General features: G+C 44.4%; 1 protein-coding gene across 1 annotated transcript in view; it reads left to right on the top strand.

The window, feature by feature from the left end:
- Positions 1–10,813, top strand: part of EDARADD (EDAR-associated death domain) — a 55,938-nt gene extending 45,125 nt beyond the window's left edge. The window contains exons 5-6 of the mRNA XM_012660299.1: positions 1,559–1,604; positions 9,981–10,813. Of these exons, the coding sequence (XP_012515753.1) occupies positions 1,559–1,604; positions 9,981–10,363 (429 nt within the window). The 3' untranslated portion in view covers positions 10,364–10,813. The remainder of the gene's footprint in view (positions 1–1,558; positions 1,605–9,980) is intronic.
- Positions 10,814–15,933: the final 5,120 nt, after the last annotated feature.

The following is a 15,933-nucleotide window of genomic DNA, read 5'->3' as shown; positions in this document are numbered from 1 at the left end:
GAGTACAACTTCAACTACATGAACAAAAATCATAGGAATTATGGTAAGCAGTTTGCATTTTTGTTCCAGTAAAGACAGTGTTGAGGGCCGGGCGCGGTGGCTCACGCCTGTAATCCCAGCACTCTGGGAGGCCGAGGTGGGCGGATCGTTTGAGCTCAGGAGTTTGAGACCAGCCTGAGCAAGAGCGAGACCCCGTCTCTACTAAAAAAAATAGAAAGAAATTGGCCAAACAACTAAATATAGAAAAAATAAAATTAGCCAGGCATGGTGGCACATGCCAGCAGTCCCAGCTACTCGGGAGGCTGAGGCAGGAGGATCGCTTGAGCCCAGGAGTTTGAGGTTGCTGTAAGTTAGGCTGACGCCATGGCACTCTAGGCCGGGCAACAGAGGGAGACTCTGTCTCAAAAAAAAAAAAAAAAAAGCCAGTGGTAAGGAAGGGGACCCAAACAGAAGCAAGGCATATTTAGATTACTTAAAGAGAAAATCTAGGTGGTAAAATGTGGCAATGCTCCTGTGTGGAAAAAAAGAATTAGACTTGGGATTAGGCAAATGCATATATGCTGCTGAGACAGGATTGGTGAGCTTGGGGTGAGGAGAAAGGCTTCTTAGAAGATTAGGAGAGAAAGACTGTTTAAAATGCTTAAAGCACTTAACACCGTGGAGTTAGCACATCTTTAGGGGTGAAACTCTCAGAGACCTGAGAGTGCAGGGGCTCTGAGCCAAGCTAATCCAGCAGCCTTCTGGGCACACGAATGAGGGATCCCAGGCCAGCACTGGAACGTGGAGGGCCTGAGGGTATGAAACCTGAGGCTCTTGACTCAACTCTTGTGTTTCTGCTGCAATATCATGGATTGGGGGGTGACATTAGCTGATGAGAGAGATTTTGGTTGTATAAAGATAGGGTTAACATCAACACAGGTGTATTGGGACTGCTCTCCTCTGCTGACATCATGGAAAACACTCACGCACACACCCCTCCAAGAAGATCAGAGTGAATCCCTCTCACCATATACCATAGCACGGCCTTGGTTGTAAAACAGAACTCCAGTCCGAGGGGCAGAAACAGGATTACCTCTCCAGAGATTTGGATACCGCTTTTTCACAGTTTCAGTATATGCTTAAATAAATAATGGATGAAAGAATTGTAGCTTAGACTAACAAACAACAAGCCCAACAAAAAGCAGGTAAGAAATAAAATAAGGACAACAACTCATAATGTAAAATAAAAATAAAACACCGGTGCATTGTTGCGTGCATTGATCCATTGTTCAAAATAGCAACCCCAGTGCATTTAACAAATATTTCTTGAGTGTTTGCTGTGTAGCAGGCACAGGTCTGGGCACCGGCACACAGCACAGGGAGCAGGTAAACAAAAGCCCCTGCCCTCAGGGAGCTTGTATTATAGAGGGAGCTACATGTCACCGCCCATTAAAATACGATTCTTATGATCCACCCTCCGCCCAGGTTTTGGTGGAAATTTAACTAGGTTGGCATGTTGATCATTATCTCCATTCATTTTGGGGTATAATTTTAATGAAGGTTGCTTTTTGGTTTTTAGGGAGAAGAAAATGGCTTTCCAGACAGTACTGGAGATCCCCTTTCAGGTAAACGATGGACTCTAAAGATACCTGGGCTGCAGTGATAGCTAGTGTGGCTACATTAAAGATAGTATTCAAGACTGTTTATCGTTAACTTTTAAAATCTATATTGCAGACTAGAGCAACTTTGCACACTTCACGCCAGGGCAAACCGCAGGGGAAGGTGTAGCTTACAAAATTTCACAAAAGCCTTCAAAGAATATTTATTATTTTCTCTGAACTCACCCTCCTTTGCTTGTGAGGGGCACAGAAGGGTTCCGAATTGGGCAGGTTTAGGCCAGAGCCACAGTCGGGACCGAGCAGCCCCTTCCTCTCCTGGTGAGTTTGTCATTGCCATTTGTTGCCTGGCGGAAGAGAGTGGCTGCCCTGGGACTTCAGGCACACCAAGGTCAGCTGGGCCATCTCTCTCTGGCACTTGCATAGCCAAAGGGACCTGCCTGATATTAAGTCATGTGCTACTCTCCACTCCTTTTGGTTAGTGTGTTTAACCAAAGAAACACTGAAGTTTATTTCTCTTCCCTCCCCAAATTTTTTATTATAAGACAGAAACTTCGACAGTGTTTATTTAGATTTCTTGCTAATTAATCACAGGGAAGATACAGAGCGAGCATTAAAACAAGTTAGCAAAATAATAATTTTTAAAAACTCCAAAACCCCACCAACATTTTCTATATTGTTTAAAACACATATTGAATGATCTGAGTCGTCAGAGTTTTGTTTGTTTCTTTCTTTTTTAAGGGGGCTGAGGGACCCATGAAACCCTCTGGGGCAGCTACAGTCAGCCCACATAATCAATCGGGAAAATCAGAACGTGCATATGTGCTCACCTTTTTTTTTCCTTAGAAACATGATATTAGAAAATATACCAACATGTTAGCAGCCGTTATCTCTGGGGGTGAGATTCTAGGTGATATTTTTTTAATGCAACAGATTTTTATTTAAGGGCACACTGTGTGCTAGGCTCTCTGAGGAGGCCCTGTGGCAAAAGGATAGCTCTGGGGGGACAGAAGTTGGGGTTCTGGTTCCAGTTTGGCCGCCACATGGCTGCGATATGAGAAGTCAAGGGAGACACTGGGCCAGGTGAGCTTCAGGTAGACACTTACCACTGGGTTTCATAGGACAGGTGCAATGTCCAGGGTCCCATCTGGACACCCCACTGGGACTTGACTTCTTTAGACCACACCCTGCCCCTTCCAGAGGCCTGGCCCTGGCTGATAGGACTCCCTCTTCTAAAAATGCTGCAGCGGACACAGGCTCAAATTAGAAGTCCCTAATTGGATGATGTGGGAAAGTGGAATGTGTCTTTGCATACAGAGACAATTTTAATTTGCTTTCCACTATCCTGTATCTCTAAATGTTCTAACATGAGCTGGTATCAGAACCCCTCCCCCATCTAATCCGTGTATACAAATGTATATATAACAAATGATCAGATGTAGGCAGATACACACAATGCATGGTGAAATAACCAAGGAAATCTCTGAAAGGTTAATTGTGATGGGTCTGGGTAGTGGGAGCATGAATTTTTTTCCCATTTACTCGTATGAATTTTCAGATTTTCTGTGACAAGCACATATTTTTTTCTTTCTTTTTTTGAGACAGGGTCTTGCTCTGTTGCCCAGGCTGGTGGAATGCAGTGGTGTCATCATAGCTCACTGCAACCTCCAACTCCTGGGCTCAAGGGATCCTCCTGCCTCCGCCTCCCGAGTAGCTGGGACTATAAGCATATGCCACCACGCCTGGCTAATTTTTTTATTTTGTATTCTGTTTTCTTTGCAAACACTAATTTGGCACAGACTGGGTACCAGGCACTCTCTGAACACTTGACAAATGTAAAGCTTGGGATAGCCCTGTTATCTCTTCACCATAGAGATGTGGCGGCTGAGGCAGCACTCGGTCACTCGGTCACACAGGAGGAAGTGGGATTCGAGGCCCGGGCCTGGCCCTGAGCCAGCTCCCAGCGATCACACCAGGCTGCCTCTACCTCCCTGCAGACATGTCAAGCGTCCTACAAGGGGGTGAAATTTAGACAGAGCTAAAGTCCACCTCCACCCTCCCAAAAGTCCATCTCTGGGCTGCTGAAATACCTTTCACAGCAGCTTGCTACTTACCCTGGCTGAGACCCTGGGGCCTTCACTCAGAGCCTCGCTTTCATTTAATTCTTGTCATTTGAAAACCTTCGCTATCTGAGATCCAGTCTACAGCTGGTTAAAATAAGCCACATGGGGAAGCTGGAGGGCACTACCGAGAAAGGACACTGGATAGGAGTGAGGAATGACAGCTGACAGTTTGTAACCAAGGAAAGAGAAAGAACACAATTCAGAACGTGTTCCCACTGGGAGCCACTGAATACAGACGCGAACAGCGCCCAGGCAGAGCACAAGAAAGTAAAAGACTTTGCCACTGATGCCCTGGGTTAAAACAACAATAATAAATTTTGTCCGGTTTACCCTGCTAAAGGAGATGTTAAAGTTTGACTATGTTTTTATACCAATTTTCAAAATGAAAACATTTGGGCATTAAAGGAATAAAACTCAGTAATATACATATATATTTTAAAGATTCTCCAAGTTGGAAGATTTTTATTTCCCCACTGCTCCCAATAAATTGAAGCATCATTTTTATATTTAAAAACTGAAGAAGGAATTGAAGAAAAACCCTGGTTCTGGTGCTGCTTTCTGGTGGCAGTGTTATGACATGTCCCCTGACCCTGCCACACCTATTGCAGGTGTTTCTAGGATGGTTTTCTGGTGACGTTGCATAATTTAGCACTTGCCTAATAATCTAACTTTCCCATAGACGTGAATGTGAAATAGGATTTTCTGTTTTTTCCAAATTAGGTCCATAAAGTGACACTTGGTTAATATGTTTGTGTTATATCGTTTCAGAACGACATGATTCGAATTCGCATAAAATTCTTTGCTGAATTTTAACCTGGGTCCTTTCATATGGGAGTTGCTTCTTCTTTCATGTGTCTTCTACATTCCAATTTTGTGAGATGACAAAATTGAGGCCCAGTGTGATTTCCTTGCCTGGACCCACCCAACTTGTCAGTTAGACTCCCCAGTGCTGCCGCCAACTTGATGTCTCCTTAAAAGGGTGTTTTAGAGAGAGAAAATGAAACCATGTTGTTTTTCCCTTTGGTTAAGGATCAAACGCCCACCAAAAGCCCTTGGGTCAGTTTCTCAGTAGATAAAAATAATTCTTCATCCCTTTCCAGCTCCTAGCATGTAACTTACCTCTGATGAATAATGTAGCGTGCATCCCAATGCAATGGTTTATCAAAGCCAGTAACTGACATTTTAAATATGTTTTTCTCCAACCACATTGGAAACCACACGCAGAAAAAAAAGCATGAATTTATCCCCATAATAAGCACGACTTATTATGGGACTCTACTTTGACACTTGTTGGTATTTTGCAGGCTTCAAATCTAATAATGTATAGACACCCGGGATAACGTTATTTTATTTCAGAACCACAATACTTTGCTGTCTCTAAAGATGCCAATATAAAATGTTTACTCCTTAATTGTTTTGAATTAACTCAAGACCTCGTTATCCTGGGGAACACTTGTAAGTGATTTGAGAGCTGACTGTGGTCCTGGAACACACTGCAGGGAAACACTGCCATGGTAATAGCTCTCCAAAAGCCAGAGTGTGCAAGATGAAAGGGCACCTCCCCTGCAGGGAGACACATTAAGTCAATCTGTGATCCACTGCCAACACCCTGGCTGGAGCCATTGCTAGGCTCAACTAATCATGACCTTGGTGAATTCTGAATCTTGTTCCAGTTCACAATTAACTGTTAATTGACCGGTATTTTATAACCTGCCAGCCCCATACTTAAGAGTTAGACATGGTACCACTGGACATTAACCCTCTCTTACTTTTTTTTTTTTTTTTTTTTTGAGATGGAGTCTTACTTTTTTGCCCGGGCTAGAGTGCCGTGGCATCATCAAAACTCACTGCAACCTCAAATGCTTGGGCTCAAACAATCCTCCTGCCTCACCCTTTCAAGGAGCTGGGACTATAGTCATACATCACCACACCCAGCTAATTTTTCTATTTTTTGTAGAGATGGGGTCTTGCTACGTTGCTCAGGTTGGTCTCGAACTCCTAGCCACAAGCAGTCATCCCACCTAAGCATCCCAAAGTGCTAGGATTATAGGCATGAGCCATCACACCCAGCCTGCAATTGTTTTAAATGACATCAATGAGCATGCTTGATTCCTGAAATCTTCTTTAAAGTATAATGTATGGTGTTGGCCAGGCACTGTGGCTCATGCCTGTAATGCCAGCACTTTGGGAAACCAAGGCCAGAGGATCGCTTGAGGCCAGGAGTTCGAGACCAGCCTGGGCAACATAGTTAGATCCTGTCTCTAACCCTGGCAAAAAATGTATTCGTGAGAAAGGATGAAGAGGAAGGAGAGAGAGAAAGAAAATGCCCCGTGGGAAAACCCACTCATCTGCTTGTGAGTGTGAGGAAACATGGTGTATCCAAGAATTCTTAATCACCCAGCAGACACAATAGCTCCCAAAGAGAAGTGGTTGTAATTCCAAAATCTAACTTTGGCAGGCCCACCCGACTAAGTACTTAGTACTTATTCTGTCGAATGTCTTTAAGGCGGGCAGCGGTTTTCAATCCTGGCTGCACATTAGAAATCCCAAGGGAGCTTTTAAAAGATCCCCACGTCCTGCCTGCACCCCAGACTAATTAAATAAGGATCTCCGAGGGTGGGACCAGACATCAGGGTTTTGCAGACTTCCCCCCAGGTGGGGGTGGGTTTCTATCCTGCTGCCCAGGTTGAGAACCACTGCTTTTCAAAAGGCTGTGGGTTATTAACACTTGCCCACGGCTATTCTGTTCATTGTTGCCTGCTTACCATGTGCAAGGAGGGAGCTTTAATGGATTATCTCATCTAATCCTCACAACCACTTTGTGAGAGATGTGTCATTATCCCTGTTCAGAGAGTGAGACGTGGGTTTAGCAAGCTCAGTAACCCGTCCAAATCGCACATCTGCAAGGGGTTAGCTGCCTCTAAAGCTCATGCTGTTAATCTCCACGGTACACAGCGCACTCCTTCTCCATAGCAACCGGTAATCTTTTGTCAGCCTCGTGTGTATGTGCTCAGTTAGCACTGAAAAAAAAATTGTCAGTTGGGGCCAGGTGCGGTGGCTCATGCTGTAATCCCAGCGCTTTGGGAGGCTGAGGCAGGAGGATCTCTTGAGGCCAGGGGTATGAGACCCCATCTCTTAAAAAATTTAGCCCAGCTCGGTGACTCATGCCTGTAGTCCCAACTATTCGAGAGGCTGAGGTGGGAGAATCATTTGCACCCAGCAGTTTAAGGCTACAGTGAGCTATGATGATGCCACTGCACTCCAGCCTGGGCGACAGAGTGAGATCCTATCTCTTAAAAAAAAAAAAAAAATGTCAGTTGGTTGGAAAATTTCTAGATAGCTTTTCATGGGCTGCCCAGAGGTTTCTAATTTGACTATTTCTTTATATCACAGTCTTCATTCATTTGATTTATTCAACAAATATTTCTTGAGTACCGGTTGTGTCCTGGGCATACAGTGGTGACATCAGACATCAAAGTCATTTTCCTCTTGGAGCTTATATTTCAGTTGGGAGAGGCAGACAATAAACACAAAACAAGTATTTTCATATGGTGGTAGGTGCCTTGAGGATAGCAAGCAAGGGGGATGGGATTGGGGCTGGCAGGGGAAGGTGCCACTTAAGCTAAGAGGGGCACCAAGACCTGAACAATGCAAAGAAGCCAGCCGTGTGGCAATCTGAGAGAGGGCTCCGGGGAGAGGGACTTTTTCTACCCAGTCAGAACTGGACTCTAGCCAGCAGTTGGGGTACAGAGAACTGGGTCCAGTCTCCACAAGGTTGGGTGGGATCTGGGCTGGGTCAGTTGCTGCTGGAAGGCAAAGAAGATGAAGATTAAGAACATCGTGAGGCGTGGAGGCAGCAGGTTTTGAATTCTCGTTCTAGAAATTTAATGGTGAATTAAAGAGCAGAAAGAGAAAGTGGCTTCAGCAAGTTAGTTATAAAGCCAGAAGAGGGTAGTTTGAGGTTCTTATTTTTTAGGATAGAGGATACATATACTTAATTGTAGATAAAGGAGAGAGAATCAGTACAGATGGGCGGCTGAAGGTGAAAGAAGGTTTCATTTGATGAAACACATCACAGAGAAGATAGGAAGGGGTAGACTCAGAAGTGTAAGCACAACTTGGAAAAGAGGAAGGATACTCCACTGATAAGTCTTCTTTATCCTAAACTAGATATTTGTCAATGTAATACATTGTTTTAATTATCACAGAAACATAACACCACAAGAGAAAGTTTGGAAAACACAGAGAACATAATCCTACCATATTGACACAGTAGCTATTATTATTTGTCTATTTCCCCCATAGTAATATTAACTTGCATTTTCACATGGTTCTAATCATAGAATACATACATTCTTTCTATCTTGCATGTTTCACTTAACATCACATTTTCTAGGTTGCTATGTAGTCTTTATAATTACTTAAATAATATTCCATCAAGTAGTACAATAATTTATTTCACTAGTCCCGCTAACTTTAGGCATTTAAGTTGTTTTTAAAAACAGATATTGTAAACCTGGCATACTGTCTCATGCCTGCACTTCCAGCTCCTTGGGAGGCTGAGACAGGAGGATTGCTTGAGGATAGGAGTTCGAGACCAGCCTGGGCAATATAGCAAGACCCCATCTCTAAAAACTGATGATATAAATAAACACTGTAATAAAAATATTCACGTATATACATATTTTGGATTATCTCCTGAGGCAGAGTCCCAGAAGTCACATTAATAGGTAAAAGAGTAGGAGCATAATTTTCGTGGCTCTTGTTTTATGACCTTTTAATTTGTACTTGCTGGTTCTCAACTTTAAGAACACCGAAGTGACTCCCTCTGTCCAAATCCTTTCCTAAATTGAGAAGGCCACAACGCAGTGTAATATCACATGTAGTAAAAGTCATCATAATTTCCCCCAGAATTTTCCAAGCCAGTGATCTCTAAATTAGCCTTTGGCCGTTAAAATCCAAATTCAGAGGACTCATGAGACTCTGTGTTGTTGCAGAATTTAAGCTGTTTAATTTGCCGTGTTGTGTAGACACCACTTAATACTTTAAGTGACTTGCTAAAACCTCTTCCCTACTGACTTCATCCTCCTACTAACAATCCTCCAAGTAATAAAATGAGCCTTAAGACGACTGAATTGTCAAGACCCAGCAAGAGGGATGCCTGGGTGGGAGTGTGCTGCTGCCGTTCCCTGCCTCTTTCTCTTCCACTGCACACACCCCAGGGTGTTGGCTCCCCTTCAAAGAGATCCCCGAGGGTGAAGAAAGCACAGATAAAGGCACACAGGAATGATAAGGTGGCCATAAATTTAAACAGTCAGTTTTCTGGCACTATCAATTATCACTCCTTTTCAAATATGTATATGGAGTGGATATTCCAGTTTCCATTTTTGCATGTGTGTGGTTTTTTTTTTTTTTTTTTTTTGAGACAGAGTCTCGCTTTGTTGCCCTGGCTAGAATGAGTGCCATGGCATTAGCCTAGCTCACAGCAACCTCAGACTCCTGGGCTCAAGCAATCCTCCTGCCTCAGCCTCCCGAGTAGCTGGGACTACAGGCATGCGCCACCATGCCCGGCTAATTTTTTCTCTCTATATATATTTTTAGTTGTCCAGATCATTTCTTTCTATTTTTTGGTAGAGACGGGGTCTCACTCTTGCTCAGGCTGGTCTTGAACTCCTGACCTTGAGCGATCCACCCGCCTGGGCCTCCCAGAGTGCTAGGATTACAGGCATGAGCCACCGCGCCTGGCCACATGTGTGTGTTTTTTAAAAAGACCTTTTAAAGCATTGTGCAATCCTTTACACCCTAACATGCTGTGTTTGGTGTTAAGAAGCTGTCGGGGCTGACGGGTAACTGGGAAGGGAAAGGGCTGAGGTGCATGCTGCAAGTGTAGGCTGGTTACTCGTGGGCACGGTGGACTCTGAGCCCTGCTGGACTGACAGTCTGCTCACAGACAGAGCTCTGTTCCTCATGCTGGCCGGCAGTGTCCCAAATGCACACTGTAAGACACAGAGAATCTCAGAGACAAAGGGAAATTGGCTTTATAAAATCTTACTATTGCTTCTAGCAAAGCAACCCGTCCTTGGCTATAAAGGATAACACATTATTAGAAATGAGTATTCTGAAATAGACCTCTATAAGATAGGCTGTGTTATACTCAGACCGAATGCTGTTGACAATTCAGCAGGAAAATAAAGGAGGTGAGAAGTGAACACGTATGTTAAGCCTCTTGTTGACGTGTGCACCATGTTGTTTCTTCCCGTAGACATCAGCAAGGACAAGTCCTGCAAAGAAAACTGCACTTGTTCCTCCTGCGCGCTCCGGGCTCCCACCATAAGTGACTTGCTCAATGATCAGGACTTACTAGATGTGATCAGGATAAAGCTGGATCCGTGTCACCCCACGGTAAAGAACTGGAGGAATTTTGCAAGCAAGTGGGGCATGCCCTATGATGAGCTGTGTTTCCTGGAGCAAAGGCCGCAGAGCCCCACGTTGGAGTTCTTGCTGCGGAACAGTCAGAGGACGGTGGGCCAGCTGGTGGACCTCTGCAGGCTCTACCACAGGGCGGACGTGGAGAAGGTTCTGCGCAGGTGGGTGGATGAGGAGTGGCCCAAGAGGGGGCGTGGAGACCACCCAAGGCACTTCTAGAGCTCTTCTCCTTCCTTCTGTAGCCTCTCGGAACATTGAAACAAGCAGGTCAAGGAGGAACATGGATCTGTTCTAAGAGTTTAGGATAAGGACGTGGAACGGCGGACATTGGTTTTCCCCAAAGCTGGTGGTTTTGTGGGGGGTGGGGTAGGGTTTTATTGTGGTGGTGGATATTTGTTTGTTTATTTTTGCACATCTGTTTTAATTTAATATTTGAATCTGGAATTGGGAAAAAAATATTTTGTGCACCCATATAGGGGCCAAAGCCTACAATCAGAATGGATTCATGCCATGATCAAAATAAAATTATCCTCTCCCTTAAATACTGCTGAAGATGTCAGTAGGACCTGGGACTGTTCATGGCCCCAGATATACATCAGGGGTGGATATGCATCATCCCATGTAAGATCCTTCATGATCAATGGCATTCCCATGGCTTAGAAGGAAACAAGGAGAAATTTCCCTGTTTTGTTGGGTTGTTACTTTTTTTGTTATAAAGTGCTTCGGTGAATTAACAAGATGCTGGTATTATGTGGCAATACCCTTCAGAACATACGCACTACCTTTTTTATTCAAATACTTGTTATAATCTGTGGACCACCAACAATGTCATTTGCTCAAGTATTTTTAAAAGAAATATAGAAATTGATGGTTATTGGGAGGACAGAGTCAGGAACTAGTGGGGTGATACGGCCATGGGAGTGGTGTTTGACAAAGAAAATACTCAAAACTCCCTTTTGTTACCCAGGACTTTTAAAAAATTAATTTAGTACTGAGTGCCTCACCCCCGAGATGAAACTCAGTTAAGAAATAAATAAAAATCCCATGGCCCATTGGTGAAATGTACCACGTCTGGCACCTACTGTCCCAGCTTCAAACAGAACCTCGTGACACTACACAGCAGTTCAGCCAAGAACGAGGAATCTTTATGTTGTTGCTGGGAGGGTCAAATTCAAATTTTAAAGGATTTTAAACCAGATGAAAAATTTGTTTCAAAGAATATCTAATGTTCTTATTTGATGGTATGGGGGAAGGAAAAATGTGGGAGATGGGAGGGTTTGTTATTGGAAAGGTCTTTTGGGGAAAAAAGAGATAAAAGACAAACCCTTGGTTTAGTTGACAATTCTATGAAAGTTCTGTTTGATTTTGACTATGGGCTTAGAAAATTAAGGCACTTTGTTCAATTTGGGGGGATTCTGTATAAGTCCCTGATTAAAGTAAGCAAAAATGATGAATAACACTGATTACGTACAATGGAAGGATTAGGGTGAACTCAAAACTACTTTGTAAACTACCGTTTTTTCCCACTAACAATCATGGTGGTTGTCAGTAGGTTGCTGATACATCACGTCAGCTTCCTCATCAGATGTAAACTCTATACCAGCAAAATCTGCTGCAGGGACTCACTCATCACTTCTGAGTCAGTGCTGATCTTACCCAGCTCATCTTATATTGAAAGTAACAGCCAGTGACAAAATGTAGAGATTTGGAAAAACAGATTGTTTGGCAGATTGGTGTTCAGCAAGGTCGCTGTTAAATACTTATTGTCAGCCAGGTTCCAGGCCCTGTACAGGTTTTGTTAGGGAGAGTTCTAGTCTTCTACGAATTTGATTTGTTGTATCACATTCTCGAATTTGATTTGTTGTATCACATTCTCGTTAAGCTACATATGACACACGTTCTCACTTATTAACCCAGAATTTACTGTGGGAAAATGGAAAAGGGATTTTGGCATTGTGTTTTCTTTTTTGTTTTGTTCTGTTTGAGACAAGGTCTTGCTCTGTCGTGCCAGGGGTGGAGTGCAGTGGTCATCACAGCTCACTGCAACCTTCTACCTCAGCCTGCCTAGTAGCTGGGACTACAGGTGCACACCACCATGCCTGGCTAATTTTTTTATTTTTTGTAAAGACAGGGTGTCTCTTTCTTGCTCAGGCTGGTCTTGAACTCCTGGCCTCAAGCGATCCTCCCACCTTGGCTTCCCAAAGTGCTAGGATTACAGGCGTGAACCATTGCACCTGCACTTTGGCATTCATTTTTGACATTTTAGGGAAATGGCACTAACACAGTTGTGATTATTTAGTGTTGTGTCATACCAGACCTTCAGCAGTGCGGCGGGCATCGCTCCTGTCCTGCCACCCCCGGGGAATGTCAGTGGATCCCAGGCTGACAAGTGTCCTGTGTGCGGCTGCTGGCCAGGTGCCTCCCAAAAGCCCCTTCCTTCTCCCATCTCCACCCAGGCCACTGTGTCACCTCAGCCCAACAGCCACCATTGAAGCAGCGGTAGAGAAGAAAGGGCATGAGAGTGGGAGGGAAACCCCCTTAATGTTCCCTTTCCCCCCTCTCACCTCTGGGCCTCCACCTCCCCCAGCGACAGAAAAGAAGGAAGAGCAGGTGGGACCTCCACCCCCGCCTCCAGCCATCCCACTTCCCATGGAGGGAAGAGGGGAAGGTTTCCCTTATTTCCAGAGAGGACTCCACCTCAGAGTGACCAAGGGCAGAGGCCCAGCAGGAAGAAAGGACGCCCTGGGGGAGGAGGGCATTGAAACAGCACTCACCCCACCACCCTGCCCTCCCTCCCTTGCCACCCCTGTCCTTTCCTGGTCTTCGCACAAGTCCTCAGCTCAGCGGAAGCCCTGCTCTACTCAAAGCCACAGGGCCCCCGGCTCGGTGGCTCATGCCGGTAATCCTAGCACTCTGGGAGGCTGAGGCGGGAGCATCACTTGAGGTCAGGTGTTCAAGACCAGCCTCAGCAAGAGTGTGACCCCCGTCTCTACTAAAAATAGAAAAATTAGCTGGGTGTGGTGGTGCGCATCTATAATCCCAGCTACTTGGGAGGCTGAGGCAGTAGGATTACTTGAGCCCAGGAGTTTGAGGTTGCTGTGAGCTAGGCTGATGCCACTGCACTGTAGCCTGGGCGACAGAGCGAGACTCTGTCCCAAAAATAAAATAAATAAATAAATAAATAAACAAAGTTGATTTACAGCAAATAAGTACTACAATAGCATAAACATGCTGATACTTTACAAAGGCGAGAGTGGAAAGGAAGACAGTTACTTTATGACTAATTGATCAAATAATTGTTAAAATTTAAGTTCATTAATACTTAAGAGCTTGGCTCATAATTCTGTCTGTAGAGATCCATGTTAAGTTAGCCACACTGTAGACTAAACTGCTTATAATGAGGTTCTTTTGCTATTAGCAAAGCTGCATTAGAAGCCACTCGCACCCACACACACACACACACACACACACACACACACACACACACAGAGGAGCAGGGGGTCTTGAACAAGGTACATGGTATTTAAAATTGTAAGGTTTTAAATTGTTAGGGCTTAAATCGCCCTAGGATTTCCCACCGATACTCAAAAGATAAACTCAAGTCACCTATTTTTGTGGCACTAAATAATAATTATTCAGCAGCATAGAAAATTTGTAGTACTAGACAAAGGATGCCGTGCCCTGGTTTTTCCTTAATAGGAATTCTTGTGTGGCACCGCCCTCTGCTGGAGCCCACGAGCTATACACACAGCCCTTCTGGCCGGGCTGCCATCCTTTTTAATTCTTGGTTGCATGTTAGAATCCTTATGAGTAGCCCTGCCAAAAGACAGAAAGTGCGGTTGTTTTACAGATTGGCAAATAGAAGCAGAATGAGGCCAGCATCATCGAGATGAGGGTTCCAGCCGTGGATGTGCCCTGTCATTCATCACCCGGTCATTCAGATCAAATGTGTGAGCAGCTCCAATAACAGTTCCATACTGTGGGAATTTTTATTTTTATTTTGTTTCCACACACAGCATCAAACAGGCATTATTTTTAAACACTCAGTAGGACTTTTCCCTTTTCCTCCACGTAGATTTAGGGTTAACTAGCCATTTGTGGATTTTTGGTCTCTTTCCCTTTCAATTTAACATCAGAGGAGGTGGTGGTCCTGAACAGCAGTGGCTGTAAAATTAAATGGCAGAGGGATTGATCTCCCTTAGTTATAGCAAACATTAACTTAGAGCGATAGCTCTGCCCTTCCTCTATAATACACAATAATACAAAAACAGGTTGTTGGCTTTTTTGGTAGAGACAGGGTCTCATTCTGTCACCCAGTCTGGAGTGCACTAGCATGATCATAGCTCACTGCAGCCTTGAACTCCTGGGCTCAATCGATCCTCCTGCCCCAGCCTCCCGAGTAGGTGGCACTACAGGCATGCGCCATCACCCCAGCTAATTTTTCTATTGTTGGTAGAGACAGGGTCTTGCTCTTGCTCAAGCTGGTCTCAAACTCCTGACCTCAAGCGATTCTCCCACCTCGGCCTCCCAAAGTGCTGGGGTTACAGGTGTGAGCCACCTTGCCCAGCCCAAAAATATGTTCTTTTAAGTACAATATTAAAAGTAAGCTCTGGCAAATTTTCTCTCCCCTTCCTTTCCTTTTTAGATGAGTTTGATTCATTTAGTTCAGAGCAAAGACTATCCTTCTTATAACACTTTTTTCCCTCTTCTACCCTCCTTGTTTTGTAATTTTCCTCTCCTTTGGGTCCACACTGTGGCTCTGTGTGTTGCTTTAGAGCCAGTTACTGTTTCTCAAATCATATTTCCTCTATACCTGTGGCCTCCTCCTCCAAGCCACAGGCTAACCTCGGCTTCCTTTTTCCCTTACTGTTCATGTTGGATTGTCTTTCATCTTTAATGACACTTTAGGCCTAATATTAAAATAAAACTGCTTTTCTACCCTTCTAACAAAACACACATATCTACACACACCCAAAGCGGTGATTGAACAATGCTCTCCCCCTTTGTTCTCTGATGTCTGACTTGGGAGTTCAAACTCCGCCTTCAGACCCTGCACACTTGGTTGTAAATGGATGAGGGTGGGTCTTGCTGTTTCTGTGTTAGAGCAGGTTGCAGTGGAGATGCTGGGCTACAGTGCTGGGCCTATTGGTGCCCCAGGGCGTGAATGCCACACCTGGGGGTGCTCACCACCTAGACTGGAAGAACCTGTTTTCTTTCTTCCTGTGGCTGCGGGGGCCATGGGTCCGGTGGCCTGTTCAGCTGGGTATCATAGAAATCAACTCCACAGGTGAACTGAAGAGATCAAAGTAGTCGGTGCCACCTGCAATGAAATGACCAAGTTTATCAACACTTGTGGAAATGTAATATGCTTGTGGATAGCTCTCATAACTTCCTGAGCTGGGCCATGCTCTTGTTTCATGTGACAGCCCAGTGACCATTTTCCTCTGTGGCATGAAGCTTCATGGAGGACGTTTCTTCAGCCGATGAAGGTGGTGATTTTGAACTACTGGATCTTGGTGATGCTCTGTTTGTATATCCTTCGTGCTGTACTTTTTAAGCTGCCTTTGTCTTGATCGCCTGTGTGATTTTTTGCTTTTCTTATAAATAAGATTATTTTTAACTCTAATGCTGGGTGCTACAAAATTAAAGATTGATGTCAATCATTCTAATTGTTGCTTGTCTGTAGATCCCAACACAATCATTGACTCAGGTATCCTGTTGGCCGGTCATCAACCATTTGTGTCTTTAGTGGGTTTCTAAAATGTGTCCTGGTGCTGGGATGCAAAGAT

This window comes from Propithecus coquereli, unplaced genomic scaffold (assembly GCF_000956105.1).
Source record: "Propithecus coquereli isolate 6110/MARCELLA unplaced genomic scaffold, Pcoq_1.0 Scaffold66, whole genome shotgun sequence".
Taxonomy (NCBI): domain Eukaryota; kingdom Metazoa; phylum Chordata; class Mammalia; order Primates; family Indriidae; genus Propithecus; species Propithecus coquereli.
This window is presented reverse-complemented; position numbering and strand designations above follow the sequence as displayed.